Genomic DNA, 18,302 nt, shown 5'->3' with positions numbered 1-18,302 from the left:
TCTGGAAAACGGTTTGCAGATTCTTGCTTCTTTCAATGATCAACAGAAACAGCCTTAACCTGTATGGCCATATACAATGTGACTGCACATGGTGCTGGTTGCCAGTGCCGTGTAATAACGTGGTTGCTGTAACATAAGCTTGTGTTTTCTGCATGGAGATTTATACTTAGATATGTTGGAGGAAAAATAAATAAAATGTACGGTGTAATATTTCTTGGGGTGATTGCCATAATGAGTGGCAGGCAGTGTTCAGAGAACACAGGGTAATTCAGTTGGAGGTCATCTGGGCCAGCCCCTGCTCAGAGCTGGTCCTGCTGGACCAGGTTGCAGAGGGCTGTGTCCAGCTGAGCTATGGATGGAGAGCCACAGCTTCTTTGGGCAGCCTCTTCCAGTGTCTGACCACCCTCATGGGGAAAAGTGTTTTCCCTCGTGTCTAACTGGAATTTCCAATGCTTCACCTTGTGTCTGACTCTTGTCCTCTCACTGTTCCCCTCTGAGGAAAGTCTGACTCCACCTTCTCTGTACTCTCCACTGGACAGCTGAAGGCCACGATACCATGCCCCCTTAGCCTTCTTGTCTCAAGATTGAACAGAAACTGGGTGGTTTCAGTGAAAAACTTTTATTCCTCATGCCTCACAGTCCAGGTCTTCAGTCCTGTCCTGCAGTTGTAGGTGGCTTGTTTTATCAGTAAGGGATATATATACATATAAAAGGGATATATATATATATATATATTTTTCTGCTTTGGAAGTGAATGAAGCCTGAATAGATCAATTGTGTGAGCATTAAGGATCCTTAAGGAGGAAACACTATGGTACAAATAGTTTGCTGTTATTAGCAGGTTGGAGTGTCTCTGTTGAAGACTGTGGTTGTTATGTCTTTGGGAGAAAAAATAATTTGCACATTTAAGTATACCTGATTCCCCTGTACCATCAGAGATGACTATTCCCAGCCATCTCAGCTCTGGTAGCTTCTTCATCCTTCACAACCCTGACTATATCTGTAAGCTCACTTAGAGCCAGCCTGTGCTCCAGGGGATCTAGCAGACAAACCAAACCCATAGTCTTACTCATCAGACCTCTTGAATGTATGTGTGCTGTGGCACACGTGGGAAAGTGAGTTGTTAGTCTACATCTCCTCGTCTCTGTGTCCTGTACTGAAGCTGCCAGGCTGCTGCTGGGCAGATGCACTGCACACTGGAGGGGTGGTTTGGCTGGGAACAGGACACACAGATCATGAACAAGTTCCAAAAGCCACACCAGTAAAGCCAAAACCTGCCGTGCCATTTAGCCTTCAGGTGCTCCATCTTGCATGTGAAACTTTTTCCTTCGCTGCTACAGTTGGGATCCCCAAATGGAAAAAGCGAAGCGAGAAGCATAAGTGGGAACCCCTCAGTAATTTTACTGGCTCTGTGTCAGCATCTGTATCTTTTTGCTTCACCTTTAAAGACCTCTTAGGATGCTGGCAAGTGCCAGACATTTATATTTGCTTTAGATCCATTAAAAAAATACTATTAGCACAGATTTCCTACAAAAATACCAGTTTTCAGTTGGCTTTTTGTCCCCTACCCTAAGGATGGAGAACATTGCTCATCTCTGTTGCCATCCTGCACGCCCAGCCTGCTGTCATGTCTGTGTGTCCCCATCTCGTATTTGGCTCGCAAGCTCCCAGAGTAGATCCGGGCATGACTTCACAGCTCCTGGCGTGAGGAGGCTCCAGCCCCCAGTGGAGGCTCATTCCTCACCCTGGCACGTCCTATAGCGCAGGACGCACAGACAGCTGTGGGAGGGATGCTGATCAGGGGGCAGCTGTGTCTGCTGTTGCTGAGGCTTATGGGCAGTTTTCAGAATTTGTTTATGTCCCTATTTCAAGCTCAGGCTCCTAAATGTCCTTTAAAATTCCCCCTTCGGTGTGTTTGTTATATATTTATAAAATATCCTTTTATTTATCTCAGGCAGACATTTCCAAATTTTCAAAGGAAGCAGGCAGGGCTTAGGCTGCAGGGACACCGCTCCTCCCAGCCGCATGTGGCCACTTGAGGCTTGATTACAGCTCTGGCTTTGCACGGCAGTGACGCAGCTTCAGTTTATTTGCTACTTAATGAAAATAAATGAATATCAGAGGATCCTCGAGTGTAAAACCGAGCACTTGAGGGCTGTTCTGGACTGCCTGGAGAACAGCCAGCTACCTGTCAATGTATTTCCCTTTGTGCTGCTGCTGAGTCCTGAGTGCAGCAGGACTCACCCATTTCAACCAGGTGTAGGCTCACCCTGCTTGCAGCTTGGCAGGGAGGCAGGCAGCTAGTGAGGAAGTCCAGGCAGATGCTCCTGGTGTTCTGTCCAAGCAGATCCAGTCATGGTTATTTGCTTGTACCTAGGTGCACTGTCTCTAGAATGGCTCAGCAGCAGCTCATTTTCATGGCTTTCCCACAAGAAGACATGAGCTGGGCAGCAGGACTGCCCTATGTGATGCTCAATATATTGTAAAGCGAGGGGCTGCAAATACTTACTCCTCTAGGTATGTATGTATGTCTCTTGTACTAGTAAAGGAAAATTATTTAACCTTGGATTCTCTGCAAAGTCTGTACATGTATTTCAACCAGCACATGTCCCAAAACCCAGACTGCCCAGGGGATGGACATGCTTGACATTGTGGAATGAGAGGGGGAGGAGGAGAGAGGGCCAGTGTTGCTTATAGCCTCAAAGCAATGGTAGCCTGTACACATGAAGCACGCTAGGAAGGCCAGGAAAAGGCAGGGCTGCACCCTGGAGAACACAGCGGGGCTCAAACCCAAACAGGATCTGCAATTAGGACCTCCCAGCCCCACTTCCAAACACAGCAGCCTGGCAAACATCAGCTTGGGAGTGCTACCACAGCCAGAGCTGCAGGGACAGCAGGTGCTCTGGAGGAATTATTCTCCCCCTGTATTTCAGTACTGGTCTTCACATGTGTTTGCCTGAATACAGCTGCATGTACCATGCTCTTGTGCACCAAGACAGTGCTGGGCTTGAGCCCAGCCCTCTTGGATTCAACCTAAAAGCCTGGCTGCTGAAGAGTGATAGATACCTGGGCATGCCAGCTTTAGTTTAGATTTTGAAATAAACCTTTTAGCCTTTCTGTTTGTGACAGCTGTTAGCATGACCTCGGCATAACCACTGCCAGAACACCATTTGGCTAAGTCTGCAGAGAGCCTCTAATGATAGCTCAGAGAGATGAAGGATTTTATTCATCTTCACATCATTTTTAATTTCTGAGACACTATCTGAGCAGCACTACTCACCAAAGAATGAGATGTGGCAGAAGAGCACAGGGCTGCTTACTCAGCTTTCCTCACTTTGCAAAAGTAAATAATCCAAAGTGTATTACTGTGCCTGCTCTTCTCTGGACAATTCGGGAGTGGGTGGCCACTGCTGTTGTATTCAAAAAGAGATGGAAGAGCCTCATCTCACTCTCTGTGAGGAAACCACCCTTCCCTTGTCAGCCCAAATTAAAAAATATTACAGGAAAAATAATCGCTGCCAGGATGCAGGGGCACTGTGATTTTTGCAGGTTGCAGTTCAAGATCTGCATCCTATGGGGGTGCAGAGGCTGTTGCTGACGTGACATCTCTGCAGCTCTCCCACAGCTTCTGCTAGGCAAGGTCACCTAACTGTATGTGTCTCAGTTTACTTGGGAAGTGAGATTAAACATTAAAAAGCAATAGACAAGAGTATTTCTTAAGATTTTATAAATATCTAAACCCTGGAACTTTTAAAGGTATAAATTACTCAACTGATGTCAAGAAGCACTGATGAGGGAATGGGAAGCCAACAGTAACAAACCACTTTAACACAGTGTCTCCATATTGCTCAGAGAAGTGCTTCACTGAAAGAGATGCAGTCTCCTCACGTGCCTGGTGTACCCAGCAATGCTCGGCGAAACGTTAGCAAACAGAGATACCGCTTAGAAATCTTCATCATCGAAGGTCTCAGTGCACCTCAGCATCACAGTCTCATAATCGAACTGAAGATCTTCTTCCTGAAAGCCCCCCCCAACAAAGCCAGGCAGAGTTAAAAACAGCAGAAGTTGATTGTGTTTCAAATATACAGTTAGTTCGTCAAGTGCTGGCATGTGTCAGCTAATGCACCATGAACTCTCCTTCTTCTCTGAATCAGCAACCAGCATTTGTGAAGTGCCTGATGAAGAACGGCTCAAATTTTCAACCAATTTATTTCTAAAATCACAGGACTCTGGCCTCTGTCTATTTACATAGTTTAGACAGGTTTTACTGACTGTGGTAGCAGGTGGGTCACATAACAGGCTCTGACAACATGAGAGCTTCCCTGAGCCATTAACTTCTGCTGACTTCAGGCTTTGCTGCTCTTTTAGAAACAGAAGGAAATAGTCTTCTCTTTGGCCAACTTACAGAGAACAAGTGGCTCTTGAGAAATCAAAGTCTAGGAGATTAAAGTGTTTGTGTCTGCAGTCCATCTAGTCCACTTTCTGCATTGATGCAAGTCTCTTCAGTGTAAAACTGTTTTTAAAAATAGGTGCTATTTAAAAAATGTATAGCTTAAGGGGCATTAAATCCCATTTGCTTGTTAAGTGACTCATCTAAAATCCATAATTTTGAAAGAAAGCCTGCCTTTGAAGTTGCAAACGTGCTCAGTGCTAATTAGAAAAAAAACCACTGGCTTTCACTTAGACACTGAAAAACCTTTGGACCTCAATCTAAATTAATTCTTTACTGCCTTTGCTGCTAAGCATCTCATATGATGTGACCTGAAGACAACAGCTCTTGGAAAACTACAAGATTTCTGAGCATGAGATTAATTAAGAAATAGTTCTCTACCATGTAGCTTCCATGCTCCTGTCCTCATTTTTGGGTCACTGTCCTTTTAAGAGCCCAAATGATTTTCTCCCTCCTCTTGTGTGGGTCTTTCTTAAGTGTTTTATACCAGTGGGGTGCACGCCCTTGGCAGCCTTGAGAGCCAGGGCAGCGGCTCAAGAGGAGCCGCACTCGGTGGATCTGCGACTACGAAATGGTGAAATACGCGATACACAATCTCACAATAGTTCTTTGTACGTGGACAGTTAACCAGAAATGGCATAACAAAGGCTAGCATGTAATGACCAGCAATGAAACGCATCACCTCATCAGATTAAAGGGAAGGAGACCATCTGCTGCCTTTCTTATTTCAGTCAGGTGCACATCGCATGCCTCGCTGTGGCACCTGCTACCCACCTCTCTGTCTTCTACAAGGTGTGTGCACAGGCACCAGGACATCACTGTATCCTTGGGACAATTCATCCCAGGACTGCCAAAACTCCTGAGCTACTGTGGTACCGGCACATGTACCACATCCAGGGAAGGGGAATGGTCTGCTGGGGTTCAGTCACAGCCATAGGGTCAGCAGGAGGGGCTCCTTTCCCTCTCAACTGCAGGAGTCCCTGATGCTCTTAGTAGCCCAATTTCTGGGGTAAGGTGTGTAGCCTATACTGAGCTCTCTGCTGCTGTCTGAGTTGGTGTGTTGATTCAAGCTAGCTGAAACATCTCCTAGCCCCGCTCTGCAACCACTTCCATAACCACTTCAATCTGTTTGCTTTGAGATGGACCTGAATTTCAGCTCTCAAACAAAACAGTTCTAGTTAGTTGTAATTTTTTTTGCCTCTTGGCAGGATTCTCTAGATGTGCTGTACTGCAGTTATCTAAATCAAAACAGATTGTGACCTTCACATTATCAGTACTCTCTAGCCTGGGTGCTTTCTGCTCCAACTCCCTTTTTATTGTCTTATCACAGACAACTCAAAGTTCTTGCATAAAAGAAGCGTGTGCAGCCTTTTATTTTATTTTGGATTCACAGAGCTCATTCAACTGCCAGTTTTCAGTACTTCAGCTTCTTTTGCTGCCTGTCTTCCCATGATTCCCATTCTCCTAGTCTTATTTCAAATGTCCCTCTTTAAAGCTTGAAAGAGACACTGCCTCTTCTCATACCACCTTATCTGGGAGCTGTGAGATGGACTGTGACGGGCTCACAGGTAACAATGCAGCACCATGCAGAAGGACAAAATGGGACCACCCAGTGCTGCCAGGCATGACATTCAAAAAAGAAACTCTAAACCAGAAAATACCGTATCTTGCCTAAAGCTTTTATTTATTTTCTAGGAGTGCTCAGCTTATGGTCATTTATATAAACGCAGGCAGAGCTCTGCTCTTATGAAGAGCGTAGTTATTCACAGACCAAAGAGCTGTGTACATTAGTGCCTGGTCTCTGACAAGAGCCAGGAATGGATGTTTAGACCCAAAACGCAAGAATTTTGTGTGTAATGTGCTCTGTTCCACAATATAAGCTCCTACATTACAGCACACTCTGCTGTGAGCACCTTCTGAGCTGAGAACTGTATCTGGACGTTCAGATTTTAGTAACTGTCAATGGATTGATGCCCCAAGAGTTAAATCTGGCAATCTGCATGCACAAGTATTTTTAAAATATGTTTGTTCATTTAACTGAGTGTTATCTAGTTCTTCTGGTGTTAGACAAAATGAATAATCATTCTGTGTACCAAATCCACACCATTTGGGATCAAAATTCTCTCATGGTACACCTTGGTCTTTTTTTGCAGAAGAGTCCTACTCTATTAGCTCCTGTTCAGTGCCTTTTGCTGTGCCTGCTGCCAATGCTCTGCACCTTCTCTAGTGCTACAGTGTCCTTGAGATGGGGGGAACCAAATGGCACGCAGCAGTCACCATGTGATAGATTCAGCCAGTGATGCAACACTAGTTTCTGCTTTCTGTCCCAATTACCCCTCCTCACAAAGACACTTACTTCCTTCCAAGGAGCATCTGCTCAAGTAACAGAGACTGTGTGGCAGCTAGGTGATAGAAAATAGCAAAACAGTGGCTACTGTGGTGGTACAATTGTCTCTGAGCCCAAACAATCATGCTCTGGCTGAGGGATATCTCCCTTTTGGTCCTCCACCCACATGCAAGCTCTGAGCCACCTCCTTGGCAGGAGGGCAAGAAGGGGAGGAAGAACACAGCAAACACAATGACTTCTGCGTCAGCAAACTGGTAACAGTAGGCTGAGGTTAAGAGGCAGCCCAGCAGCTGTTTATCAGCTTTTTCAAGGACAGGAATGCTCTAGTCATAGGGCTTCCCAGTGGAGGGAACCTCAGGGTAGGGAACCTGGCACCCCGACCAGCAAATGGTGGCTCTACTGAGCTCTGAATGAAGCAGCTGGGGGTTAATGGAGAACTGCAAAGTGAGCTTTGTCTGCTCAGATGAGATCACTCAAGCTTTTCTACAAGGAACTTTCATAATAACAATTAAAATTAAAAAAACAAAACCAAACCCAACCAACAATAACAAAAAAATCAAACAAACAACTCACGCCATTTGCCATTTTGAATAATATCCTAGGCAATAATAACCCCTCAGACTTTGCCTCTTACAAAGGGAATCCTACTGACTTTTTGGAATGACACATCTGAAATGCTGAACCCCAAGTTGTTATTTGTAATGACTCTGGACAATACAATCAGAAACATGGAAAGCAGAAATCCCTTTCTGACAATGACAGAAATAAATTGCTCCTTCCATAAGTAATCCGTTGGCAACGCTTACCTGGCAAAACTGTGTATTAGCAAAGAAGAGGCTTTTCAGGAAGTCGGTGATCTGCAGATAGAGTCTGGGGTGATCCTCTGGATTTTCTGAAGTGCTGCTTGCAAATGCTGAACTGAAAATGGAACAGATACAACATTTAATGTCCTGTTCCTTCATTCTCCTCCTATTTACTTTCTCTCCTCCACATTTTATTTATAAAATAAAAAAACACTCCCATTTTTTTCAGTGTTATTCAGATATTAAGGATAATAGCCAAGAAAGACAGAGAGGAGCGGAGGTGGACATATTCACAAGATATTGTCTAACAAATGCAAGGAAGATATGTAAGAACAGAGAAGAGCAATACAAGAGACCAGCATCACAACAAAGAGATTCACTGATACGTGACAGCTATAGTAACACTGTTTTGGGTAAGTATATATCCATTATAACAGAGAGCAACAATGGTTATTTGATAGTATACTTGGTAGGGTTGTTCAGAGGAACAGCTTTGACTTCTTTGGTAGTTTTTGAGTGAATGCAGTAACATGTGGTCATGAAATGACATATTAGCTGTCACTGGCAGGTTTGTACTCGGGTAACTTTGGCAAAAAGCTAAGATATCCATTCCAGACCTCACCCCTATATTCTGCCTGGGATTTTACAAAGTTTAGCCATGATGCCTCTGTCCAAAGTTATAATGCACAGAGTGACAGGGAAGGAAAGGAACAGGATAAATGTTGACTACTGAAATACTAATCTAATCTGGGACCTAAAACAACTGCAAAGATGATAGCAATACATTGTAGTATTAAGGAATACTTAATCTCATTTTGAAAGCAAACAGCAACTATGACATAGTAAATGTTATTTAATGGATACCTATTTGTTAAGCTTTATTATGTATTCAAGTATATTCTGATAAACAGCCAAAATAACCTTATTTCCATTCATTCTGCTCTGGAATAGTGGTGAAAGAGAGGAAGAGATTCACACTAAAGAGCTCTCTAAATATGGAAAAAGTAAGTAGAAAACAGGCTTAAAAAAACAGATTAAACCCACTATTTGCAAAGAGAAACAATCCTAATGAAGACTAAGTAGCAAGAATGCATAAAAGATGAGTCCTAATGTGATTTTCCTCTTGAGAAAAGCAACCCTTTTGTTTCTTTGGTCTACTGGGAAAAATCAAAGGCAGCATCAGCTTTGTATCTGACATGTTCTCTTTTAGGTACTCATCTGACCTGCAGAGGAAAGAGATGTTATTATTTAACAGGTCTTGTGGTTCTTTGATGTTACTGTTCAGGTCAAAGACACTTTAGTTTGATCACCTCCTTGTGATTGAATTAGAGTACTTGAAAAAGGTAAAGGAGACAATGTTAAAAAAATGATAATTTTTGTCTCATTAAATGAGAGTACAGTTTATGATTAGCTAACTTATCCAGGGTATACCTTTTGGTCCTCATAGACCTAGTTAGTGAGAAAGAGAAAAGGGAAACATTACAAATACTGTAATTCGAAAAGATGGAAAGCTATGCAGAGTGGTGAATAAAATCAGAAGGACGTCAGTTATCCTGAAGTGATGGGGTGCTCTTAAAAAGTGATTCTCACTGATTCTGCCATAAATGCCTATTAACCATTTCACTTTTGGACCTTAAGAGACAGTATTATTGTGAGCATGACTGCTAGAGGCTGCTATTCTCCTCATTTACTAAAAATTAGGCACAGAAAAGGAAGCTGGGCTACTGCCTTACTCCACAGCAAACTTGCTGGGGAATATTGACAAGGGTCTGTTAACTTACTTTGTCTAGCAAAAGGGGTGAGTTTATAGTTTACCTCTGGCTAGACATTCCCTGAGTCTCACTTCTGTCAAGGAAACCAGCAGCAACATCAAACGCATCTTCAAACATCACCTATCGGAGAAAACACTTCAGATGTCAACATATCCAGCCATCTAAAAGTTCTACCTAGGGCACCACTTTTAATAATGAAGTCTTAAAAAGCACAATATTCTTTCTATCCATTTAACAGGTACGTTTACGGCTAGAGTAAAACAAGAGGGTTTTGTGGAGTCAGGAATAATAAGGAGTAACTGCATTTCACAACTAGGAACACAAAGTTAGTCCATTCCCTTGGGCTCATGCTTCAACCTCAATGAGACATAACATCTCTGCAAAAAATCAGTCAAAAACATTAATTGTCTTACTGCTTTAGAGACTTGACTGGGGGCTGCTGCTTATGGCTGGAGACCTCAGCTGTACCAGCCAGTCTCCCCAGATCTGATTCCTGGCTTACAAAGGAGTTTGCATGTTCCCTGCGACAGACTGAGAAGCTCATTAGTACACTCTGCCCTTACGCAGTCCACACATTTTCTGTGCCATAAAGTACTGAGCATGCAACATCCCCAGGACATTTCCTAAGAAGGTCAGCTATATGAGCTGTGTCCTGAGACTCAAAAAAGAGTTTGTCAATGCAATTACTTATATGCTAAAGGTGGACAACTGTCCCTCCCTTGCAGCTAAGAAAATTACATGCATGTCTTTGAGCAGCTAGTTGCTGTTATTTCATCTCTTTTTAACAAATGCCTTGGTATACTCAGTCACTGGCTTCTTGGCTCTGCGCAGCCAGTCACTGGCCGTGTACCACTGGAGCTGCTCTACAAATACTTTATCTTTGCTACCAAGTGCTTTGATGAAAATAAAACACCCAACCCAAAACACACCAGGCCTTGACAAACTGGTTATTCCTTCCAGATCTAGCTCATCTGTGCTCCTTGGAGAGTTTGTGGAGCACAGTAACTGCATAATTCTCAGTCTTGCTCCCTCTGGAACAAGTTAGAGCAAATTTAAGTGTTACTTAGTGCAGAAACTCTATAGGTCAGTGGAGATTAGCAGGATTACTACCACTGCACTCCTGCAGCTTGCTGTGTATCTTACCAAGAGAGAACTCGGTACAGACATTTACTCAAAGACTGCCTATTGCCTCCACTTACGCATTCAAGTGGTCTTGGGAAAGCTTAATTACAACTACTGTTATTTTTCCAATTAAAAGCTGCCGAGCCAATTAGCAACTGAAGGCTTTGAGCTTCAGAGGCCAACGGTGTGTGTTACTGAGCACTTACTTCCTCTGGTGTGGAGACTGAGGAACCACTGGCTTCCTGACTGTTACCTCGGCTGTCCCTCACACTACCTTCCGTGCATGCAGCCTTAGGATCCATGAGGAAATCTCTCTGGCTACAGTACTGCAAGATGCTGTCTCTCCTTTCTTCAGAAAGCTCTTGCCAGAGGTAGGAAATAGCTGTGGAGACCTCAGGAAGAGGCACCTCCTCAGTGCAAACAATCCCATGCTCTATCAGCAGGTCCACTGTGTGCTTATAAAAATACAGGTATCTGTAATGAAAGGAAAGGGAGCATCTCTTAGGAGCAGGCTATGAGGCAGCCATCTACTGTAAATCAGCAGGAGGCTGGGGAGTAGCTCTGATTTGTAACTACTTCACTGAATGCCCCCCACTAAGACTTCACACAATTACTGAGGGTTGCCCAACACTGTCTGAAGGGTTTAGCAACCCTATTTTGCCAAGATTTCATCTGCAAAAGGCAGGCTCCAGCCCCAGTCCCAGCAGGACTGCCTCACTACAGAAGCTCCAGGCTCTACTTGTTGCACAGGCAAACCTCATTCTGGCATTTAATAGATTTTGAGTTACTTGCATTTGTATCCTGAGGCTTTTACACTGTAAGTCACTTTTTATACTTTTACTGGCATTGCAATACACTTAAAAGCCTGGGCTGAGGTCATATCCTGACATGTTAAATACTATACACACAGACAGAAAGAGACTACCCCAGGCCTGGATGGTCTGACTTAATTAAGCACGGGAGCTCAATTTCCTCCATTTTACATTCCTAAGACTGATGTCCATCCACTCTGTAGTGAAACTGGTAATGGAACGTAAGTGTCATAATTTCAACCTGGTGACAAAATCTCAGAATGAACCTGATTCTTCTGTCAGCACCGTGTGGCACAATGAACCAGGGATAATAATGTCTGCTTTGGAAAGCAGCACTGAAGGTTATTTTATGTTAATTAAATGCTTAGAGCTTCTCAGAGGAAAATAACAAGATCAAAGGAGTACAAACCAAGAGTTCTATAAACAGCACACATTGTTACTAAGTTTGGGCTCGAAACTATTCCTTGGAAGATTTCCCAAATGAGCACACTTCCTGATTAACTGAACAGTATTGCACGAGAAAGTAACTCAAAAAAGCTCAGTGTTGTTTTTTTTTTTTTTTTTAGATTAGTTCCAGCAAACAAATATTGAAAATCTTAAGATAATTCTGCACACAAGCATCAACTTGTTTAAAATCCAGTTTTCATACTCTGGAGCATTTCCCACCATTGCTGGAGACAAAATACTGGAAGGGGAATAAGTGTCTTCACGTGCTCACTAAGGATTCTGGATGTCCAGCTCCAAACAAACTATCTGGAGTTTCTCAAACAGGTGAATCTGAATCACCATTAGATGGCTTTGATAAAGAAATAAAGCTTGAACTGTGACTCAGTTATTTTCTTCCCAGCCGGAAGGAGACAACTACATTTTGCACTGGACAGAGAGTACTGTGTGGTCCTCCCATCGTAGCTCCTGCTGCTGAGCATGGAAAAACAAAACAGTCTGTTGAAGCTCAAAACATTTCTGATGCTGCCCAAATAATGTGATCAGTTGATCACCAAAAGGCTGTTATTTTATTTGCTAAAGAGTCCATATTGTTTTATGACTGTTATAAAAGATATTTTATTGAGAAGAATTAGCCACGAACCAGCTGCAGGCTGCTATGAAACGGTAGGATAAGTGCCAGAGCCCCCATGGTAGAGGCCCTGGTCAACCTTGTCAATGAAGAATGGGAAAATCAGGTGTTTACAGCTCTGTCGTGCAGTATTTGATGAAGCCGAGCTTCCTTCCCCCAGAAAAGCTTGATTCAGCACATTTCAAGGTCTTGTAAATGATACCTTACTACAGCCATCTCAAATTCATACAGGAGCAAAAGCAGGAACAGTAGTAGGCAGCTGGTGCCATCTGCTGGCACAACTGCAGGCTCATTTTGATGAAAAACTCAATAACTCAAGGGAATTTTATAAATAAGCATCAGTTGAAAGCAAATGAGAATGAGGAACTGCCAAAGTTTTTGTTTATGGCAGTGATACTGTGGAGAAGGTTGCCAGCTGCAGCACTGCATATCCTTAACTCTGGAATGTCCAGGGGAAAACAGACTCTGCTTGATGGTACAGGATAGATCAGAAATCCATCTGTTTCTCAAATCTTTACAATGAAATGAACACTTATCCTTTTGGAAAAGCATCCATGACCCCTAAGAATCTCCTAGTGCCGTCTGACAGCAAGTGGAAGAATGTGATGAACATACTCAGTCCTAAGATATTGATAAATTCGAAAAAAAGCTAGTAATTTTACCATAACAATCCCAGATTAAAATACGTGGACCACTGACATTAAGACAATGGTTTTGATTTTTAGATCCTGCACCAGGCACTTGGGAGCTGGTCCTAAAGGGGGTTAGACTCGTACCCACTAGCTGTAAGTGTAGCACACACGTGTTTAGGTTCCCCCCATCCTCCCCACACTGCAGACATTTTGAGGAGCGCTTTCTGTTATCTTCCACCAGCACACAGAGATATGTGCCTGCAGAAATCATTCTGGATGAATAACCTCCTGTTCCACTTGAGCTTGCCTGTTAAACCACTACTGTTAGCAGATACACTGCATGTCACTCTGCCAGCCACCCGGGCAGCCGTAAAGCACAGACACACACCCACTGACACACTTAATGTTTTTTTTTCTCTGAGGATGGGTGGAAAATCCTCAGGGATTTTCCAAGGCCTGCAGAGCTGGGGGCTGTTATGATGCTGGGAGGTCATTCACATGTAAGTTGCAGGTAAGGGGCTTGGGAGGTGCTCAGCTCCATCACCAGCAGGGCCAGAGTTGCAGGCACAAGGCTTCTGCAAGGCAGATGCAGACTCCAGCAGGGCATGCGAATGGCAGCAATGGTGTTAATGCAAACAAATTAAAAAAAACGAAGGCAACATGGGGTGCACCTACCGTTCGAATTCCACCAGATCCGGGGATGAAGTGTCTGGACACTGGGCAAATTCTGGCTTCTCATCCTCTTCCATTGTTTGTTTTTCACATTCTTGAATCAAATTCCAGATGCTAGAGTCACTCTCACTCGCAGCTTCTGAGGCTGATGCAGTGCTGGAAAGAGCACACCAGAAAAAGAGCCACATGAACAACTCCTTAACTGGATTAATAAGGCCCTTGTCATGGTCACTCCAGAGAACAGGGCTGTTCCTCCCAAGCCAGCTTTCTCCTCCTCCTTTTGCTTTGTGGGCGAATGAGAAGTTCTTGGTGTACATGAGCTACATAGAAGGGAAAGGAAATACAAGCACTGACTGGAAAAGAGACCAACAAGGTGCCTGCAGTGTTCATGCACTGTACAGGATTAAAGGGGCCAGGTGAAATCTCTTCATCTTTTCCTCATGATGCAAGGCCTCTGCTTAGAAATTCAGTAACAATAACAAAGAGGTTCAGAGATGCTGGGATGGAAGCAAGTATGAAGTATTATCACCTTTCCTTGATGGGTATAAGTCCTCACCTCTGATTGCTGAAGTGCCTCTTGACATATTCCTCCCTGACTTCCCCCATGCTGGATGGGTTTCCATCCTCCAGGCTGAAGGACTCTGTTGTCAGCAGAAAGGTTACTGTCACATCAGTGCCACTTCTGGCTTCCCTCTCACCCTCAACCCCAATCAAACAGAATAATTTCAACAACTGGTTCTTCATGAGCCACAGCTTTTCATTAGGCAAAAATGATGTGAAAGAAGAAACTTCTGCCTCTCCTATAATGTAACTGGCATTATTGGGAGTTTGTAATCATTGAGGAACTTAGAATGTGTCTTCTTCCTAATGTTGGTCTGACATAACTGATGGTGAAAACAAACAGCAAATCAAAGTCCAGGCAAGTGCTAGTCAATACAGTACTTTGTGATCGCCACATAATGAGCAAATTGCATGTAAAAACCCCTAACAATCAACCCATCATTCACAAGCAGTATGAATTGTACATATACACAAGTAAATAAAAGGGGAGGTTTACTTCCCAACTCTACTCAACCAGCCTCACTGCTTGTGATCCCTTCAATTTTCCTCTGTCAGACTATTGCTTCTACCTGCGACTGACTTCTATGGGTTATCCAACAACATGGGTTCAGAAAAGATTGCCCATTTTAAGCACTGGGACTTTTAATTGATGCAAATTGGAGGTGTAAGCTGCATGAATAAGCAATGTTTTTTTTTTTTCCCAGCTGATAGCAATTTGGACACTTGAAGGGGCACAAAAATATGTCTAAAGTCTCTACCCCACCAGCCCCTACTCCTCCGTGCTGCCACCGGAGGCAGTGGGCAGCATCAGAGAACAGAAGGCAGGTTGGCAAATGTGTGAAGCCCCATAGCAGGAGCAGTGTCACTTGTTCACACCGCATGCTGGACCACCCTGGCCCCCAGTGTCACGGGTGATAACGGAGAAGTGCATGAAGACACCCCGCCAAACTGAGAGAAAACAAACCCACAGCATCGCTCTTACCTGCTTCTATCCAAGTGAATTCTTAACTAGAGCTTTCAATTTCCTATACTAGGAACTCTTCAGCAGCTTCTCTGTCCTCCTGCTTTACCTGACACCAGACGCTGCTGTTTTGAAGTTTACACTCGGGCCATGCTGGACTCCCAACGCCAAGTGCCCATGACAACTGTGATGCCCACCGTGCCTGGTGGCTGTGGCCAGGAGGAGCACAGTGGGAGCTCGAGTGTGCAGCCTGGGGACCCACAGCAGCCCCACACATGCCATGGGGGGACTCAGCAGCGGGGTGACAAGGGCACGCTGTCTGACCTGCCTTCTGCCACAGGGTAGCAGGAATTACTTGTTTGCTTCCTTTGCCCAGGCTGGGGAGGGGGTAGGAACAAGTGAGAGGGGGATTTCTGAGGTGCAGTGCTTAGTGGGTCGATATATTTTTGTGCTATCCCTTGCTTATTGCTGCAACTAAAGCCACAGCTGGCTCTAATGCTTTAATGGGCTCAGCTGTGTACCTATCTGTCTTTATTGAACAAACAAACAAAAAACAAGCCCAGGCACTCTGTCCAAGGCAAATACTTGCATACAGTACCTTTCATCTTCAGCAAAGAACCCAAGGTTTGCTCCAGCTTCTGGATAGATTTCTTAGCCTTACGCAAAACCTGATACTAAACATAAGAAGAAATCAGAACTCGCTCTCTGCTCTGACTGGACTCATGTTTTAACATGCCTTGGTTGTTTTCTTCACTTTTCCTTCATTTTGACCTCCCATTATCTCAATGTCCTTGTGAAAACAACTGTGTTGTTTCACCAGCTACCATTACGTATGAAAAGGAGAAAGAACTAATAGCAGAGCAAATTTAAATACAGAATATAAACATTTGGATATATATTATGCAATACATACACACAACACAGTCACATTATTTGATACTTAACTCTAATCTTCTTTCATCAGCAACTGGTCTTGTTTGGATCATTCTCTTCTTGGAGCATGTCCAGAAATACTATGCCGTTAAGTTTTATTGGATGTCTACCAACTTTAGGCATAAGACTTTACTAGTAATTTCCCATGGGAATTTTTCTAGGAGAAGCCTTTGCCATATTCTACTCTCAGCTACACCGATGTAAACTGGAGTAACTTCAGTGCTGCACAGCATTCCTTCATCATTTAGAGAGAGCATAACTGAGAACATATGGCAAATGCATTTAAACATACACATCCCAAAAGTATTTAAAGATTTATCTGATTAGTAAGACCATCCACTGTCACCTTAGACAGGATGTGTACCTTGCAGAGTTCACACTGGATATTTTGGACAGACATGAAGCACTAGGATTATGAATAAACTTCTGTATTTAGGCTCTTGAAGATAATTAACTTCCTTGGACCCCCAAAGTCACACAAGGGGCACATGATATTACGAAAAAGCAATTTTAAGAATTAGTATGTGAAGATAATCCCCTTAGACCAGACAGAACAAGCATCTGTTTAGTCTTGGCTTCTGTGATTATGGTAACTTCTGCTTAATTTGCATCTTGTTCAGAACAAAGCAGACTAAACTCTTACCTCAAACTGCATGAGAGGTCAGGGTCTTAGCAGGCACAAGCCCCACAGTAGTATTTTGTGTGTTCAGAGCACAGGACTCCTGATGTTTATTCCTTTGCCTCAAGCATGGTAATATCCATCTTTTCAGTAGCATTTTGGGTCAATTTAATCTTAATACACAATTTTATTTTGATTAAATAGGTTCATAGTTTAGTAAGGACCAATAAGCAGTACTGCTTTTTCTTCTCCCCTGACTTATTTTTCCAGAGTGTCTTGAAGCCAGAGTGCACATCATAAGGCTGAATATATTTCTCCCTCCTCTATAACTTCTTCTATGCCTAAATTCACTGTTCTGATTTCATAGCAAAGTGCTATGAAATCAAAACAACATCATGGGATCCCTTGGGTTGTTTCCAAAGCACTATAAAGAACCTCAAAGCTAAAAAGAAGCTGCAAAAAAGCCATAAGAAAAGTGCAGATAAGGCACATGATAAACCCATGACCCAGAGACTGGAAAGCGAACAACTTGCTCATGCTGAGCTGGTAGCTTTAAAGTAAAAGGGATCCATGAAAGCTGTACACAGTGAAACTACACACACACACAGGCACCCGTAAAGATGGAGTGGCCATCCTAATAATCTTGGTTAAATTCAAACATACCGATGCATAATAATGATACATAGAGAAATACAGCTGTCACTCCACACCTTTGAGGCTGAGTTGTCTGACTGGGATAAAACAGCTTCCCGAAAGCTGCTGAAGAGTCTTGACAACGTAGCCCGGTGGCGTGCCTGTGACAAGCGCCGCTTTGCCACGCGGGGTTCTACCTCTTGCAGGTGTGTCAGGGGGCTGCGGCTCACTCCTGCATGTGGCTTGCTACAGTCTCCAGCTGTCTCCATCAAAAGCTGCAATGCAACATTTATTTATACTGAACAAATGTGTGAGTGGACAAAATGAAACCTTACAGCCTGCGTAGTGGACAGACAGAAAAGGAAAGTTTAGGGTCACAGACAAGAGCACTCCCCACTCATTTTTCATGGGGAATCATGGAGTTTGAAATCGCCTCTTTGCCCGAGGGATGCCATCTGTGGGTACTGACTAAAACGCAATATGCCACTAACAATAAACGGCGTGATAGGACACATGGCCGAGACAAACCCCCACCTCCTGCACCCTTCCCTGCGACTACTTGATGCTCCATTTCCAAGGCTCAGCTTCACAAACAGTTGACCCCTCAGCTCCCCCCATTATTAAAATCCAGACTTCTACACTGGATGGCCATTTCTTTCTCAATTAATCATGACATGGGAGCAGGACACCACACCAGACATACGCATGTGCTAGAGGGCCAGACCCACGCCCAGCCGGGCCCGCTGCAGCCATCCCCGGCTTGACAGAGCCCGAGGTGCCCGCCCTGGGGAAGCCCTTCCAGGCAAGGGGACCGGACCGAAGCCCCCCGCCCCGTTACCGACCGCAAGTACAGCCTAGACGTCAGCACGCCCGCCCTTGCTGTTTCTTCAGCGACTGGGAGGGGAAAGCC

At 43.9% G+C, this 18,302-nt stretch overlaps 1 protein-coding gene across 1 annotated transcript; it reads right to left on the bottom strand.

Annotated features, from left to right (window-relative positions):
• Window positions 1–3,745: 3,745 nt before the first annotated feature.
• Window positions 3,746–18,260, bottom strand: STRA8 (stimulated by retinoic acid 8). The gene is made up of 9 exons (XM_082060719.1): window positions 18,235–18,260; window positions 17,470–17,667; window positions 15,806–15,881; window positions 14,242–14,326; window positions 13,689–13,841; window positions 10,701–10,968; window positions 9,416–9,492; window positions 7,604–7,715; window positions 3,746–4,017 (listed from the first exon to the last, which is right to left on the bottom strand). The coding sequence occupies exons 2-9, from the start codon at window positions 17,659–17,661 to the stop codon at window positions 3,943–3,945; spliced, it is 1,038 nt and encodes a 345-aa protein (XP_081916845.1). The 5' UTR covers window positions 17,662–17,667; window positions 18,235–18,260; the 3' UTR covers window positions 3,746–3,942.
• Between the last annotated feature and the right edge of the window lie 42 nt (window positions 18,261–18,302).

This window comes from Streptopelia decaocto (genome assembly GCF_964273445.1).
Source record: "Streptopelia decaocto genome assembly, chromosome: 1".
Lineage (NCBI taxonomy): Eukaryota > Metazoa > Chordata > Aves > Columbiformes > Columbidae > Streptopelia > Streptopelia decaocto.
Note: the sequence above shows the minus strand (reverse complement) of the source record. Positions and strands in the feature narration are given on the sequence as shown.